Source organism: Musa acuminata, chromosome BXJ2-9 (genome assembly GCF_036884655.1).
Source record: "Musa acuminata AAA Group cultivar baxijiao chromosome BXJ2-9, Cavendish_Baxijiao_AAA, whole genome shotgun sequence".
Lineage (NCBI taxonomy): Eukaryota > Viridiplantae > Streptophyta > Magnoliopsida > Zingiberales > Musaceae > Musa > Musa acuminata.
In genome coordinates, this window is record NC_088346.1 from 7,032,985 (window position 1) to 7,049,846 (window position 16,862).

The 16,862-nt window shown below is 40.3% G+C and overlaps 3 protein-coding genes and 1 long non-coding RNA gene across 10 annotated transcripts; 2 read left to right on the plus strand and 2 right to left on the minus strand.

The window, feature by feature from the left end:
- Positions 1-127: 127 nt before the first annotated feature.
- LOC135622892 (outer envelope protein 39, chloroplastic-like) lies at positions 128-6,475 on the plus strand. The gene is made up of 11 exons (XM_065125197.1): positions 128-393; positions 500-566; positions 650-685; positions 771-915; positions 1,093-1,251; positions 1,499-1,569; positions 1,643-1,721; positions 1,793-1,908; positions 1,999-2,146; positions 3,487-3,556; positions 4,371-6,475. The coding sequence occupies exons 1-11, from the start codon at positions 354-356 to the stop codon at positions 4,526-4,528; spliced, it is 1,089 nt and encodes a 362-aa protein (XP_064981269.1). The 5' UTR covers positions 128-353; the 3' UTR covers positions 4,529-6,475.
- Positions 5,704-6,922, minus strand: LOC135622893 (uncharacterized). The gene is made up of 3 exons (XM_065125198.1): positions 6,544-6,922; positions 6,258-6,365; positions 5,704-6,184 (listed from the first exon to the last, which is right to left on the minus strand). Exons 1-3 carry the CDS (start codon positions 6,853-6,855, stop codon positions 5,873-5,875), a joined length of 732 nt encoding a protein of 243 aa, XP_064981270.1. The 5' UTR covers positions 6,856-6,922; the 3' UTR covers positions 5,704-5,872.
- Positions 6,923-8,764: 1,842 nt separating this feature from the next.
- LOC135582805 (glycosyltransferase BC10-like) lies at positions 8,765-12,706 on the minus strand. 5 transcript variants are annotated; one of them, XM_065125200.1, is made up of 4 exons: positions 11,257-12,706; positions 11,057-11,176; positions 10,420-10,630; positions 8,765-9,321 (listed from the first exon to the last, which is right to left on the minus strand). In XM_065125200.1, exon 1 carries the CDS (start codon positions 12,430-12,432, stop codon positions 11,314-11,316), a length of 1,119 nt encoding a protein of 372 aa, XP_064981272.1. In that variant the 5' UTR covers positions 12,433-12,706; the 3' UTR covers positions 8,765-9,321; positions 10,420-10,630; positions 11,057-11,176; positions 11,257-11,313. The 5 variants fall into 5 exon arrangements, with proteins under 5 accessions (XP_064981272.1, XP_018686796.2, XP_064981271.1 ...); XM_018831251.2 differs by lacking the exon at positions 11,057-11,176 and having other exon boundaries at positions 8,765-9,119; positions 9,195-9,321; positions 11,257-12,705; XM_065125199.1 differs by lacking the exon at positions 11,057-11,176 and adding an exon at positions 10,002-10,343 and having other exon boundaries at positions 11,257-12,705.
- A 489-nt stretch (positions 12,707-13,195) lies between these two features.
- Positions 13,196-16,492, plus strand: LOC135621971 (uncharacterized). 3 transcript variants are annotated; one of them, XR_010490980.1, is made up of 4 exons: positions 13,196-13,554; positions 14,404-14,640; positions 15,702-15,792; positions 15,999-16,492. It is a non-coding gene; the product is annotated as an uncharacterized LOC135621971 (long non-coding RNA). The 3 variants fall into 3 exon arrangements; XR_010490979.1 differs by having other exon boundaries at positions 13,196-13,428; XR_010490981.1 differs by having other exon boundaries at positions 13,196-13,428; positions 16,002-16,492.
- The last annotated feature ends 370 nt before the right edge of the window (positions 16,493-16,862 follow it).

Genomic DNA, 16,862 nt, shown 5'->3' on the forward strand with positions numbered 1-16,862 from the left:
ACTGATATGACCCACACGTCAACCGTTACATAAGAATTTATTAGATCGGTATATCGGAATATTGTTTATATTCGGACCGGTTTAATCCGAAACAACGGCGACATATCATACCTCCCATTGGCACGGGAAGACCTCGGCCTGATCGCGGACGACCATCCAAAGAAGCAGTTCCAGACCTCCATCATCCCCGCCCACGAAAAGCATCCATAATCCTCATACAAATCGCCGCTGGTCTCCCTTCGCCTGCAGAGAACGCTGCTGGGAGGCCACTCGTGCCTCCGCTCCCACCTCCCGCAGGCTCCGTGTGTGGGTCCGATGAGTGGAGAGGCAGCCGTCCGCTTGCGGAGCTCTGAATGCTGATGGGCGCTCAAAAGAGCATTCATGCCGGTAAAGGTTGGTTCTTGTTCGAGTCTTCGCCTCGTCGTTCGTCCCTCTTTTGGGCTCAAGATGGCCTTTTTTCTGATCAAAGATTTGATCTTGGTTACGTATTCTAACCCAGCTAAGATAGACTTCAATGTGGACCTTACTCAGAAGCTGTGTGGTGCCCTCTTGTTGCCCCATATCAGGTGCTTCTCCGGTCATTTCAACTCAAGATCCATTGTTTCTAATAGCACATTGACTGAAATCCGATTTTTTTATTGTTGTTTAGGCAATCTACCGATCCCTTCTCGCAGGTTATTGCGAGGTACTGCTCTTTACTTCTGCAAATCGTTGTTTTTTACTCCGAAATTTACATACTTATGCTTATGTTGCTGTGTTTGTTCTGCTAGACTTTCCATCAAACACCCCAATCTCTTTGGAAGAAACGAAAAATTGGAGGTACTGTGGAACAAAGGCCTCGATGATTCAAACATTCTCATAGCATTCAGGCGCCCAAGGCCTGATTGGACGTCACAACAGTCGTTTACCATTCAGGTTGATGTTTCGTGTTTCAAACCTTTTGGTGTATTAAACAATATCTTTTGAAGGTTAAAAGAAGAATGTTGAGTCTTCTTCAATAATTGGATGTTATTATTCTTGATAAGTTCTTGCATGGCTGCATTATTATAATTACATTGCTTCTTACCTGTGTTGTTGTTTACTGTCATTCAGTATTCAGTGACTCCTGAGACTGCAGTGCATGGGTTGCCTGTTGATCATTTCTCTCACTCAGGGAGTGGGAGTGTCAATCTATGCCGCTTCTCAGCAGGTGTTGATTTCAATGAGCCTTCTACTTCCCACTGGAGCAGCACTACTGGCATCAAATTTGAGGTGGTTATCACTCTTCATTGCAGACATTATTGTGATGTAAATAAACCATGCATAACTGTAGCAAAGCAATTCTTGCTGCTTTTTACTATGGATTAAGTGAGTTTGGTCTTTTTGCACTTCACTAATACGATGGGAGCCATAGTTAAATACCATATTTTATTCCTTCTTCCCTTTCTCCCTTTTTTCTTCCTTGTCACAAATGACCTGGGAGATATTATGACCTTTTCGATCTGGCAATTGTGTGCAGCATGTTCATCCAATCAATAATGATGGCTATATGATAAGCAGGGATGTTGATGGATTTCCCATAACTTCCAGGTATCTAAACTTCCTCAGTAGCTGTCACTTTATTATTTAATTTTCATATGCTCATCATTATTTTCTGGTTCAGTGGAAACACTTATGATAATATGGTCATTCTGAAGCAGGAAGCCCAATGTGCAATTGCTAGTGATGATAGTTTTACAAGAGTAAGTCAGATGACAACCTTATCTAATTTTTGCAGCTGTATTAGTAATCCTTATGTTTCTCTATGCATTAGTTAAATTTTCAAATGGAACAAGGACTACCTCTTTTGTCAAAGTGGCTTATTTTCAATCGATTCAAATTTGTTGCTTCGAAGGGATTTAAATTGGGCCCCACTTTTTTGGTCACGAGGTATTGCATTTTTCCTGTTCTTTTTCTCTTTTCTACTTTGACATATCAGTTGTCACAAGCAACTCTTACACTAATTTTTTAATCTCACAGCCTGAAAGGTGGTTCGATTGTAGGGGACATGGCACCATACCAAGCGTTTGCCATTGGTGGAATTGATAGCGTTCGAGGTTATGGTGAAGGCGCAGTTGGCTCTGGAAGATCATGTCTGGTTGCTAATAGTGAATTTACAATTCCTGTGGTATGTGAGTCATCTCTAAGAATGCATATAATAATATCAAGTTTCTTTCACCTCCAAGATGGGGCATCCAATGACACCCTTGGACACTGGTATCAATCCCATTCTTCTTTGTAGAATGAAACTTTAGGAAGAATTAACGTCAAACCTAAAGATGAGGTTTACAAGTTATTTAGCATCAGAATTGAAACCTAAAGGGGAGGGCCCTTGTAAGTAGAGATTAGGTACCCAAAGAAGGAAAATCCAAGCTGGAGGTTTCCGGTAGTTGTATGTAGGTCAGTTGATCCATGTCATAAAGCTTGAGAGTTGAGATTGTCCCACTTGACTGATTCAAGCCGATTTATTCAGGGATCAGTTGCATCATAACTGATCTTGGGTCTCAGGATCATTGATTTTCAAGGGTTTGAACTTTGCAGAGTGGATTAAGACTTTGGACAATTCTGTTTTTATCCAGATCGAACTCAGTTATTATTATTATTATTTCTCGAATCTTGGTTTTAGAGATTCTTTGGAACCTCCAAACTTCCTGCACGGGGTCATGAAAGTAGTGGCATTTTGTTCAAAAATTTGTAATCATGTGACATTTTCATCATAGCTTTGCGAATTTAAGATAATCATGGTGACAATGATCACGGCAGGAGTTGAAATTTCTGAAGTGAGTTTTGGGAGTCTATCCGCAATCTAGATAAGGGCAAAACCACCTTGTTAATGGATTTATCAAGAATGCCGAATAACTCAATGAATGAATATGCCCACATTTTCTCAAGTTTATTGTGCATTGTTTTTTATTAACCTTTCTAACTTGGGTTTCTCTTTCTTGAGAAAGAGAAAGGGTATTCATAGACCTAATCTAAGGGGAAAATAGTACTTTATAGCTGGGAAAATAAGGACAAATCACTGGAAGATGTCCAGAGAAATTAGCCACTTCAGACATTTAAAATTAAGACTAAAATGCAATAGACTTCCCTGCTTCCTCCCTGTTTTTGCTTTGTCCAGAAACCTTTGTATAAGGTATTTAGAAGTTTTGATGCCTGATCAACTCTCTGGACCACTAGAGATTGACACCCATTTCTACTTCCAAGTTGACTACAGGCCCTTGGTCCCTGCCTGGAAAGGAAGCGTTTCTTTGTCTCTTCTCTTGGCTACATAGTTTTACACAATTGATTACTCTAAGAAGTTTGTTACAGTGGTATTGTTATAGTTGTTACTAATCTTTGTCCATACAACTCCATGATGACATCTCATTATGCTTTGATGTTATTATCTAAGCTGCTTCCTGTCCCTTGGATTATTGCTTTTGAACAAATTGTTTAACGGAAACATGGTTTTTTCTTCTGTGATAGACAAAGGAACTGGAAGGAGCCATCTTCATGGACTGTGGAACTGACTTGGGCTCTTCTCGGCATGTCCCTGGTATGCTTTCACGATTTTCATAGCTATTTCTTCCCATGCACACAGGTAAATCCTTTTCTTTGCGAGGGACTGTGCGTTTAAGTACCATGTAAGAATCCTTGTAATGGTCTTACATACCGTAACTGTGGTTCCAAATCTTCTCATGATAATGTGGGGTGCATGAGCATTCTGATGTTGTTCTGGAAAAAAGTCGGAGCTCTTCATATCTCTTTTCCCCTTCCATAAGAACGAGAAATTACTAATCTCAGTGAATTAAAAAAATTATTTAAGATGCTTCAAAATAACATTGCATTTTTTTTCTTGGTTCTATCTTCTTCATTTTGATACACAGTCCAATTAGTTTCTAGCTTAATGCGCAAGATTTGATTGAATCAGATGGAACCATAAACAAGTAGAACACTGTTTTCTTGGAAAGTTAAAAAGGTCAATGAAAAAATTGCTAATCATTTAAAACTTCATCATGTCAAGGTGTTAGGCTGGTTGAAGTAGGGGAATTTCTGAGAATCAATCTGGATATTTACTGTTTGCAAAAGCTTCATTTCACAATTGCGGGCATCTTTTTCAGTTGATTTTGTGCCATTTCATGCTTGAATGAAATATGCCACCTTGCTTGATCTTTCTTCTCCTGCATTATTTTTGTTAACTTCAAACACATTCCGATGATTCTTCGTAACATTGAAATTCCAAGTTTTTTTTTATTATCATTTTCCTTATAAGTGTTAATCCGAATAGTTTATCAGATTCACTTGGTAGCTTCTCATGAAATACTATGCAAAGTGTAGCCCATTGATGGTTTCCTTGGATGAATGCTCAGGTAATCCTGCCCTTAGGCAAGGAAAGCCTGGGTTTGGAGTTGGTGTTGGATATGGTATTCGCTTCAGCTCGCATTTGGGTCAGCTTCGGGTTGACTATGCGATGAATGCCTTCCGACAGAAGACTGTTTACTTCAGCATCAACAATGTTAGCTCATGAGGTATTTGTTTCAAGTCTGAGATATCCTTGTCAAGTATTCTTTCTTGATTTGCTAGTTTTAGGAAGAAACAAGAAGGCTGGTAAGAAGGTGGAAACTTCTCCATCAAGATCATTTTATGTTGTGAACAAGGAGCTTTGTTGGTTCGAACTGGTACATATCGATCGGTATATATTGGTTACTGATCCATGCATGAAATAGACTTGGTATCACTTGTGTTTTTAGTTCTTTTTATTAGGATTACCCTCCTCTCTCTCTCTCTCTATATATATATATATATATATATTTACTTGCACTCGTCTCTTAGGTCATGTATTAGTCCGTCTGATGCTTCCGTTTCTCCTCCGTGGCCATCTTCTCTTCTCATTTTTCTCTTCTTGGTGTCGTCTTCGTCTCTCTCTGCTTGCACTCGTCTTTCTTCTCATTTTTCTCCTTTCGTCTTCTTCTCTCTCTACGTGGACTCATCTCTTAGGCCATGTATTAATCTATCCGATGCTTCTCTTCCTCCTCCATAGCCATCTTCTTTTCTCATTTTTCTCTTCTTGGTGTCATATTCTTCTCTCTCTGCTTGCACTCGTCTTTCTTCTCATTTTTCTCTTCTTTGTGTCGTCTTCTTCTCTCTCTGCTTAGACTCGTCTCTTAGACCATGTATTAATCCATCCGATGCTTCTCTTCCTCCTCCATGACCATCTTCTCTTCTCAGTTTTCTTTTCTTTGTGTCGTCTTTTTCAAGGTATGCAATACCGTACCGTATCGATGTTTCGAGATTGGTTCGGTATGGTATGGTACCGTGTACTGAGCGGTATACCAGGACGTACCGAATAGTACATCATAGTGTATCGAGCGGTACACCTAATTTTAAATATTTTTTTCTCTCTACTATAGTAGAGCTTTAGTGTAACACTGTAGCACGTTAGCGGTCCATGTACCGGTATACCATCGGATCGGTACGTATCGTTCAATTCAAAATTACATACCATGGTCTTCTTCTCTCTCTGTTCGTCGGTACCGTAGCATGTATTGATATACCATGTGTTTATACGTCAAGCATGAATTGGATTTGTAACGATCGATTATCGATCAACACATATCCTTAGTTTAAGCTCCTGCATTTTTATTTATTTTTATAGTAAAATAAAAAAAGAAAACAATTAGATGATTCAGATTTGACTATTCATAAAACACAAGCAGAAAATGGTCATTTCAATAGCCTATAAATGAAGATCCACAAACACCAGCAAATTCACTCTATAAAACAACACAAAGATCAGAAGGAGACACCACCACAAACACAACTACGCTTCAGTGGTTTCAGGACTCGAACATCCATCCACATCGGGTGGCAATCAGAAGATCTTGTCGTGCTGGCCGGTGAGAGTGTTCTTAAGGTCCGAGTACAGTCCATAGAGGGAGTACTGCTGCAGCTTGGAAACCTCGTACCATGAATTGAGCACAGCATCATGCTTGTCTGTGCCTGAGAATGCCAACTGAATCCCTATGCTGCAGTCCACAGAGCCACCCTGGCCTTTGCAGTTGGGAGCTTTGATGGCGCAGCCCTGCTCCCTGAGACACACAAACGATGACTTCCCTGAACATGAAGAACAGCTACCTGTCTTCCAATGCAGATCTTGAAGCGTGCCCTTGTGGAATTCAAGCACCTACATATGGACAACAAGATGGAAGGAATGTGATTGCTGCTGTTCTCGGTGATTCAGAAGGCGTGAAGCATACCAGTGTGAAGCTGGTGATGGCATATGAACTGTTGCCAACAAAGACGGGAGAGGACCTTGCTGCATACTTTCTGCCGGCAAATGCCACCATGAATCCACCACTATTGATCTGGAAAGCAAAGAAGTAGTTGTCTGGTTAATGATTGATTGATGTATTTGTCTAGCGATACAAGAACAGATTTAATGTGATATTCGAAGTGAAATTAAGCATATTTATCAGCTCGGTTGAGATATTCGATTCATATGTACATCAAAACAGGGGAGATAAAAAGGGGGATGGATCGTACGGAGGGGTTGGTGGTGGTGTCGACGGTGAGGAGGGAGATCTCGTCGACCTTGGGGCGGAAGACGGCGAGCTGACCGCCGCGGGTGGAGAGGGAGAGGCGGCTGTCGCAAGGGGACAGCTGCAGGCTCTGGTTGAGGAGGAACGAGTCCCGGCCGGAGAAGGCGATCCCGAAGGTGAAGCCGTCCCACCGCTGGACCTTGGCGTCGGCGCACGGCTGGAACACCGAGTTCTTGTCGCCGGCCTCCGCCGGCATCGCTACCATTGCGGCCGCTGCTGCCACCAGCATCAACGCCATCGCCGCTGTCGGCGCCATCCGGGATCTCCCGCGTTGGTCTCTTGGCAACTGTCGATGGATGGAATGAGATGGCGGAAGGAAGGGGAGACTTTTTGTCTGCGTTTTATATTGCTATTTGGTCAGCTCGGGTGACTCCAAACGACGCTCTTCTTGTTGTCACGAAGTGATGGCCTTACAGTCTTCGTATTCCTTCCAATCACGAGACGGGTAGATGAGGTACCAATACGATGACGAAGTGTCTGTCTTTTTAAGCCTTCCACGCTTCTCAAAGAATTTTTAAAGATTAATTATATATTATATATTATATATTATATATTATATTTAGATGAACGATATAATTTATATTGAGATCTTTATAATTCTGAGACTGAAATAAATAATTTTATTTATTTCATAAGCACGAAAAATATAAGCACGAAAATAATAGATAAAAAATTATTTTCAATGTCCCTTTCGTTTTTAATATGTTGAAATTCGTTAGAAATAAAAAAATATTAAAATTATTTTTTTTTTCTAATACTTTCGCATCAATCTTGTGGTGTCATGTGTTTTCCGTCGCAACAGATGATTTTAAGATAAATAACATATAATTATTTGTTTTACTTTGAAAACTACAAGGATCACGATGCTAATAGGGTCTAAGTGTATGAAGTAATTTATAATTAGCTTGATTTTTAACAACTCATGCTTATTCTAATTAAAAATAAAGGGAGAAAAATTATTATTTTTGGATTATCTTTATTATTATTTTTAACAACCCATGCTATTTTAGATTTTCTTCATTATTGTTTTTTACAACTCACGCTTATTCTACTATGGAAATAAAAATAAAAATCACTAATTTGGATTTTCTTTAGTATTATTTTTAACAACTCACGCTTATTCTACTATGGAAAATAAAAATAAAAATCACTATTTTAGATTTTCATAATTCCAACCTTTAAAATCCATATGTTACATGTGAGCCAAATGTTCTTGTGATCAAGTCAAATTTTGGACCCCTTATTAGAACCCTACTATGACACAAACATTGATTCCTTATCATCAATGATTGAGTTGGCTTGTGGGATATATGTGGCATGCAAGTATCCTATGAGGTTTCTTATGCATCTCCTCATTTATTAAAGCATTTATAATATGGACTCCTACTGATATATTTGCAAAGGTAATTAAGACAAACAGATGCAACATAATGATGGCTGTTATTTTGTCACCATCATTGATAGAAGCTGCTGCGTATTGGTTGCTAAATGAAGTGTCCATTAAACAATAGGACAAAGTGTTGTTCCCAAGGGAGTAAAGAGTAACTTTCTTCTGGTCCTACAAGCATTCTGGTCAAACCTAACCACTTGTAACCCCATAAATTCTTGCATGGAAAACATTAATCTGAAAGCTATTCTTTGGAAGAACTCATAGTTGACAATGTAAGATTACTTGGATCCAAGTCCATTATGCTAAATGTCAAGTAATTATGAAAACATGAAAAAAAAAGTATAGAAGCATTAGGTTGTAAGTGAGAATACACTAATCCACTAGGCTGATCTACTGTTTCAGACTAGCAGTTCAATCTCATAGCCTAAAATAGTAGAATTAATGGATCAATTATCTATGGCATGGAATTAGATATATTTCTATGCAAAGAGCAAAATCACATGTCCAATTAACAATTGGTTGAGGTCCCAAGAGTTACAATTATCTAATATACCTATTTCTCCCAACCTAATCTCCTATGACTTGTATTTTATAACTTCTCTCAGCAATGCTAATATTTTTCATCATGCTCTTCACAAGCTGTTCACATGTAAAGAGGCAAGTGTGGCTCATGAGTCAAACAAACTAGTTGCAATACTTGGAGTGGAAGAATGAAGAGGAAAAACTTCTGATGCCTCAGTCAAAGATGACCCACTTACACTAGCTCAAACCAATCTTGAAGTCAAGGGACAAAGACCCAGAAAATAAGGATATTAGGTAAGAGATCAATAGACAGTATCTACTTGTGCCAAATAAAACAATGACAGAGTAGTTCCTGGAAGAAACTTTAAGACAAGGTCATTATGATTCTGAATGTAATTGGTGCAGAAATTAATTATAAATAGAACATGCAACTACATGTGACTAGAAGCTGATGTGTTGCCATTCTGTTCCTTATGACAGTGAAGCATTTCTGAGTCACTGTCCCACAGGTTACATCCTTGTGGCAGTGACAAACAAAGAAGGTGGTGACAGGCTTATGACACATTCCTGAAGGCTGATGTGGTTTTTCCACTGGATAAAAAAGATGCCTGCACCACCAAACTTTACCAAGGGTTTAGGAAGGATACTGATGCATCTTTAACTCCAATATCAAGAGAGCAAACCTGCTTCAGTTAGAAGTGGTGACCATGATAAGAGTTTAACCAGTATAGTTTGCCTCTGCCGAATGCATTCTTTCCCAAGAGAAGCGATTTTTTTGCTCAGATTCTGTCAGATGATTCCCTCATTCACCTGCATAGCACATGCAGTGTTCTAGTATTTATATGCGCAATTGTTCATCCAAGTGGGAGAGATTAACCTAGGAAAGTAATATTTCACTTTTCTTCAAACCAAAAAAACCTATTAAAAGAATGTAACTCACATGTAAAGCACGTGGTAACACAAAAAAAAAATAAAGTCAATAAATGTGTAGGCTTCCATAACCAACAACAATGACTGATAAAAGAAACGTCACATTCTTCTTAAAAGCAACTTTATATAGTTTTCCAAGTGATGCAATGCGAAAGGAAATACAAGCCCATTGTGTTGCTATAAGCACATTTACATGGCACAGAAATGGTTTGGTATTGTTTTCCCACTCATTTCCAGTTTACCCATCTAGCTCTGAGAGTCCATATGATGTCAGTACCCTTTTCGATGTATATATTTTACATGCAGGTGCCATTGTTGAGCTAATTATAGGGATGACAAGATCAGAAGGAAGAAATGGATGGACCCCAGTTAGAAGTGGTAGACTAACCACCATACCCATTACACACTCAAGTCAGGAAGAAGAAGTTCCTTTCCTACACCAAACTAGTCACTTGTTCTGTCTTGTGAGGAGAAAAACAAGGCACAGACAGTGGAGACAGGAAACAAGAATAGCAGAAAGCAGAGAAAAAGTGAAGCCAAAAAAGTGCACGAGTCCCTACCAGTCTTCTAATCCTTCTCTGGTCAAGTGGACCCTCAATATTGAAAGGAAGAGCTTATAGCTATTGGCACACAACCGACGTCTTATTAGGGCTTTGCTAAAGATAAAAAGGAAGAGATTCTATCACACTTTGCCCACGAAAATATTTACACAAACACACTTAGAATATGGAAGGAAGAATAATAGAAACATAAGAAGAGAAACGAAGACGATTCCCCTTTTGCTTTGGCCACACACACTTGGAATATGGACGAATCCTTGGCTAAAATTGGATGTTAAGATCTTCTAACCATTTTCTTCTGTAAGTCAAGTGCTCAATTGTCAACTTTGTGGTAATCAAATACTGAAAACATGATCATGGAAGATAGAATTAGTTCAACCAGCAAATTCTCAGGTTAAAAGATGATGCTAAAATTTACCATTATTATTGAACTCTGTGTAGATACAAAAGTGCTTTACTATCCCTTGCACAGGATCATGATGCTAATAACTAATGTGGATGTCTCACTTAAGCCATCTTGGTTCTTCCTTGCACTTTAGACCAGCATCATCTTTACCAGTGACAGAGATGGGGTTCACAAATGAAGAGGAAAAGATGGATCAGCTTTAGCCATATACTCTCATCAATCTCTGCAACGAATAAGAACAAGAAAATAAGTCAAAAACCCTGAACAAATCACAGAACTCAAGTAAGATGGAACAACACATGAACAAAACAATTGAACCGACCTTTTCTAGCAAAAGAAATAGCAAATCAGGTTATCTATGAAAAAGAAACTTAAAACAGTGCAGAAAAGAAAAACAGCTGAATCTTAATTAATTCCTAGCCTTCAATCAGCTAATCTAGGTCTAAGGTGCTGAAAAACAAAAATCAGCATTAATCGAAGACAAAAGTGCGACTAATCTTGAAATATTATATAATTTCATGTCAACACAAATTCTGGGTGACTAACACTTCAGAATGCAGGAGCCACTCCCATTTCGTTATGAATGTTGCCTAATGCCAAAAACAAAGGAAAATTAATAATGACAGAACACCCTCAAACACACCCATACCCAGTTCTAGCACTGCTGTGATGAGAAGTAATATCCCAAATTATGCATATTACTCCTGTTCCAAGGTCCGCTAAGCCAACGATATGTAGTCTGGGTCTATATCCGATGCGAAAATAGCTCCTTTTACACAATCATCAACAGATTGATTAAGAAGTTTCACAAAGAAATGAATTTTATGAAATAATAGATTAATTTCATACCTCATACATTTGCCTAAGCACCAATCCCTTAGCTGCAGACCGCAACAAAAAGAGGACTCAATCCCGAAAGATAGTAATATCCACAAGCTCGAGCAGGGGATCAAGGCAGTCCGGAGAGAACTTGCGTGCAAAGAGGTAGGAGTATGTCGAATTCGACCTCCTCAACTCCTTGATTAGATCACCGGATATCTCCGGTGGCCGGTAAGTGTGTGGGTGGCCGCCTATGCTATCGGTCCAGTTCACCCTGGTTAGCGTATAATGAGTGCATCCCTCAGGGTCCTGCATCTGGAGGAGTGTCGGAAAGTAATGTTCCTCGGGGTAGCAAGAATCTTCTTTGGACTTGAGGCATGGCATCTTGAACTTCTTCCACAACCGTCGGTCACGCACCACCATCACCGCGTGCCGCCTGGCGAGGATAAAGAACTGCGAACCCACACGGAACTGGTCGAAGGTCACTTCCGGGAGCATCACATCGTCGCCACGAGCGACATAGCGGTCCCACAGCCCCGGTTCGCCGGAGAGGATCTCGATAAAGCTCCGGTGTCGGCGGCGGAGGACCCCATCGCCGTTGGTGGCCAGCGGTACGTCAGAATTAGCGAGGACGGCGTGGTAGGTGAAGCGGAAGGAGTGGAGGGGGACGCAATGCTGGGAGAGAAGGGCGAAGAAGGCGTTGGTCGGGTCGTCGAGGAGCGCCGCTGCGAGAAGGCGGCGCGCTGCTGAGATGAGCGTCGGCGACGCTCGCTGCGTGGCCTTCGCCGGGATGAATCTCCCGAGGAAGGAGGGCGTTGGCGGGAGCAAGAGACGCGCGGAAGGGTCGGCGTGGACGTACACGTTGAACAGTCGCTCATGACCGCGGAAGAACCGCTCCCAGAGGGGCGCGAACGAGAGGTCGGAGTTGGTCAGGAACATGAACGCGATCTTGGGCGGCGCCGCCGCGCGTCGGCGGAGCCCTCCGCCCCCGCCGGCGGACGCGAGGGTGGCGCGGCGGAAGAGCGCGAGGTCATCCATCTCGTCGCGGTTGGGGATGCTCGGTAGCGTCTTCGGCGGCAGAACCCGCGGGGCCAAGACGAAGAGCACCGGGACCGAAACCAGCAGCAGGAACGAGATCACGAACGGCGACGAAGAAATCATCGTCTGCTCTCGGTCCTGCTCCATATTCCGACACAAAACCTTCATCCCGACAAGCAAGGCAAAGGATCAAGGATCAAACCTTTAGGGTTCTAACTTCTAAGCAAGCATTTAGAGCGGGAGAGAATCCGAGATCGAAATCTTCGACGAAATGGATAATGCGAGGCACCGATCGGTTCGTCTCAGTCCAGATTTCTCCGTCTCCGCATCAAAAATCCCATCCTGCCGCTGGAGAACGGATTAAAGTTCGAGGATTCGTGGGTCGGAAAGGAGACGGTGGAAGGAGTGACGAAGGGTGGAGGGATTTATGTTTGCTTGTCCCTTTCCCCATTTCCCATATATTAGTTTCTTTTCCTATTATCCTTATATAAATTATCACGTTTACCCTATCAGACGCTACACGACTCTTTTACCTTCGATTCTATTGGATAAAATTGGCGCCAGTCTGATATACTTAGGTAAGTGGCCGAACGGGTAAGAGTCAAACGGGCACCACAAGTGATGCTCTCCATCGACCCGGTTCACGGAGCACGATAAGTTAACCCGCGTCGAAACACTTGCGGATCTTCAGCCGTCAGATCCAAGATCAACGGACGGAAAAATCATACCGAGTGGGCCCCGTGTTGAGACTGATGACTAATTGGTGGCGCGAGACACGCGGCGAAGGGATCGAGTAGGGCGGGAAAGGGGCAGTGGGTCCGCAGTCACATCCTACGTCAGCCAATCAGGAGAGAGATAAATACATTATTTACTAAATTATTAAGGTGATGACATGTAGGGACAAAATAGGTGCGGCTTTGGATACCGACGTCCGTGCTGCCACCCTCTCGGGCTGCACCTGAGCGCCACCTTTTCTGGTGTCTCCGGTGTTTTTGCTGCTCCAATGACTGATCCTTATCTATTGCACATTCGATATGAGTCTAAACTAAGTACCGTACCCTCCGTCGCTTCACCGATCCGACGGTCCACATCGGCGATCGGGCTCCTCCATCTTCTCTGCGTTCGGCCGCTGCTTCCGTACCCCCGAATCGCTCTTCCCAATAGGTTAGGGTTTCCTTCGCGACGACGTTCGGAAGAGCAGTTTCTTTCTCGACTTTCCTTGTGAATAAGACACGCTTTTCTGAAATTGTTGTTTCTCCTCATCTGCTGGGACATCTCTTGATTTGATCGGTAGGTAATTGAATCCCTAATGCTTATGGCGAAAGAAATTAAAACGTTTTGTTGAAGAACTTTTAAGTTTAGTGGTTGCATTTTGAGGTGTTGGTTAGCTGCATTCAAAAGAAGAGAAAATTTCTCCAACAACAGATCGGAACGAGTGATTGACGCACATTGCTAGATTAGTCTAAAAGTGATATTGCTAATATTATTTGGAGAAAGTTATTGCCAACAAATTACAGAAGTAGAACAGTTGTATCATAATTGCCATCACTTGCTAAGAAAATTATAACATATTTAGTCATGGGAATTTCTTTAAATTTTAATTATCATTCAACCTATTGGATGGTAATGTCTATGTTGTTAGACATTTATCTGTAACTTCTATCAATATCTGATTTGATTCTTATGAAATCATTTTTATCCATTGCAGTGCCTTTCTTTGTAGATCAATTTCTTCAATTTGCTCTGGTTAGAGGTGTTTTTTCGTTACTGCAGATTTCTAAATTAGGACATGGGAACCTTTTCCTCATAATTTTATTAGGATTTTATTTGGAGTTTGGGGTGGCTGCGTTTCTTTCCATCTTACTTTGGGGGTTTGTGTCAAGGGAGGTGCTGATTTAGGAAATGTTCTTGTGAATTATTTTTCTGAATAGCTCGAAGATTGTGCGAACAAAATTTGCTCGATAACAGAAGTGTAAGCTTAAATTTGAGTAGTACATTAAATGTTATTTCAAAAGCACTTCAGTGTATTGCCTTATTTAAGTGTTTCCGGATCCTCAACACATTTGTTGTGCATATACATCTGGAATAATTCTAATGATGTGCTTTTTGGTCCATAATTGTATACGGTTCTCGTTGCAGAACTGAAGAGTACGATGAGGATAAAGGAGACTGTGACGAATATGAAGAGGATGCATCTGAACAAGATGGAGAAGATGAACAAGAAATTCCAAGACCCACCAAGGAGGAATGAGAATTTCACATGTTGAGGGAACAACTAAAGGACAGGTTTAGAAGAAATCTTGAAAAAACAAATGCCAAGGCTTTTTGTCATTTGTCTCAAACCCATGACAAGAGAAGAACAATACCAAATGGCATGTGAGTAATGCGTCATCTACATCTGCCTAGTTCCACTTCTGTTTCTTTATTTGATCACTTAAGCATGGTTTGATTAAATATAGGTTATTTTCTTTTTCATTCTTTCTTTTTCTCTATGTTCATGTGAGTGATAAAAAAAAATCATTGTTGGACTACAGAGTCTTGCGACCAATTCGAATTGCGCTAATGATATAGGTGAAAAAGTGGAAAGAAATTACGAATGCTGATCACCAGATAACCAATGTACTTATCACATATACATTTATATGTAGTTCCTCTTGGTGATGCATGCATGCATATAGCATTGTTTTATGGGGTTCTGGGTATCTTTTTGCATTTTGTACACAACTTCACAGTGTTGTTGTCACTTGGTTCCTGACATGTTTTCACTTGATGAAGCCTTCTACACAAAACTTATCGCATGGCAACCTTGATGATTGCTAAAAGAGAGCCTGCTGAAAGAAATTTAAGTGATGAGGAAGACTTTAATTATCCCTATCTTGTCAGGGGAATGTTCAGGCAAATATTTCTCTCTTTCTTCACCTGCTGAAGTATATTTATGACAACTGTTCCATGAATTTGGGATTTTTCCTTGAATATTACCATCTATTTAAATAGTTAAATAAATAGATGGAAGACAACTTTTATCAGATCCAAAGTTTGGAATTAAGGTCTGTGGTGGTCGATAAACCTGTTGCATCTTATTAACTAATGCAAATTTTCTGAAGGACAACAAATCTCAAATCTTTAATGTATTAGCGCATTATATATATGTGTCTAAAAGGTGGCAGCATAGCCCTTTGGTGTGATCAAGATTTTCTCTGTAGTTGGGATCTAGATTTTGATATTGAATCCCATCTTCACCTTTATTTTGTTTACCATTATCCAGGTTTGAAGGTTCAAGGAAATCTGCCAGTAAAGACTTGATAACAATGTTATGGTCCTGGGTTTAATATGATGCTTTTACCATGATATCAACTTGCTCTGTTGCGTATTAGTTGTTGAGAAACCATTGAAGCATTCTGGTACTGTGATACTAAGGATCTTGAACTTTTATGCAGGTACAATCCTAGTAAATATTCAGGGATTGACGAGGATGTCAGCGATCATGGAAGTTGGTTGTGATGTAACACAGAAAGAAGAGCAAATAAGGTATGGATGCATGTTTCTTCATCATGGTATACACAATCTTGAGCAAATTTTGCACAGAGGGTAGGATATGTCAACAGCTTTAACCAATTGGATAATCTAGTGATCTAGTTATGCTAAACACGGTGAAGCACAATAACACGTTCACGGTTCAGATAATAGCTTTAGTTCCCTTTTTCTTGTCTCATTCCTCACTGACATCCATCTAGCAGTTCCAAGTTTACCAGAAAGGAGGACGAAGAGCAGCTTCGCTCGATCGTGGAAGAAGAGGCACTGCAGAGATAGCTGAGAAGAATGAAGAAAAAGCTAAAGCATGGCTAGGCGATGCTGCAGAGCTGATAACATCTCCCAAGTTTACCTCATTGTAGATTGCCAATGAAGAAGTAATGAAGCACAGCTAAGGGTTGAAAGTTAACCAGAAAAAGAGACAGAATTCTTATTCAAAGTTTTTGGAAGAAAGCTCATCGTGCAGTGCATGCGATATACGCAAAAATGGATTTAACGGTTTTTTTTGTGGGAACCGTTACCTCGCTACTGCAACAACCACGACAACAACGACAAGCCTTAGTGTCTCAATTATTTTTTGTTAAAAATCTTAATGTATTCCTCATCCTTGCCAATGTGATTACAATGCAGTACTTGTTGTTGCTCCAGCAAGAATCATTGTTCTGAGAAATTTGGAGGCATTATTGTATAAATGGCAATCAAATTCTGGAAATTAGATTAGTTGTCTTTGCGAAAATTCAAAAACAGATTTTGATGGATGGTGATAAATGTTGGTAACATACAACAGTTTTATAAATAATGCTCTGACCAGAATTAGACCTGTGTGCTTTGATAATAATAATAATAATAATATTATTATTATTTATAAAGAATAAATAATGAAGATAAAGATTTGTGTGCCTTGATAATAATAATAATATTATTATTATTATTTATAAAGGGTTAGTGACAAAACGAAATTTGAACCCAGTATCCATCCTTGCCAACATCTTAATAATATTATTTCAATATTATTTAAGCGATCCAAATCGCATATGGAAATGGTCATGTGGCTATCATATTGACGT

Excerpts from the sequence above, each read along its gene's own strand:
- LOC135622893 (XM_065125198.1), bottom strand. The coding sequence starts at position 6,855 with ATGGCGCCGACAGCGGCGATGGCGTTGATGCTGGTGGCAGCAGCGGCC. Across the intron at positions 6,366-6,543 it reads ACACCACCACCAACCCCTCC|ATCAATAGTGGTGGATTCAT; the intron begins GTACGATCCATC and ends TTTGCTTTCCAG. Across the intron at positions 6,185-6,257 it reads CCATCACCAGCTTCACACTG|GTGCTTGAATTCCACAAGGG; the intron begins GTATGCTTCACG and ends GTCCATATGTAG.
- LOC135622892 (XM_065125197.1), top strand. The coding sequence starts at position 354 with ATGCTGATGGGCGCTCAAAAGAGCATTCATGCCGGTAAAG. Across the intron at positions 1,252-1,498 it reads CTACTGGCATCAAATTTGAG|CATGTTCATCCAATCAATAA; the intron begins GTGGTTATCACT and ends AATTGTGTGCAG. Across the intron at positions 1,909-1,998 it reads CCCACTTTTTTGGTCACGAG|CCTGAAAGGTGGTTCGATTG; the intron begins GTATTGCATTTT and ends TTAATCTCACAG.
- LOC135582805 (XM_065125200.1), bottom strand. The coding sequence starts at position 12,432 with ATGAAGGTTTTGTGTCGGAATATGGAGCAGGACCGAGAGCAGACGATG.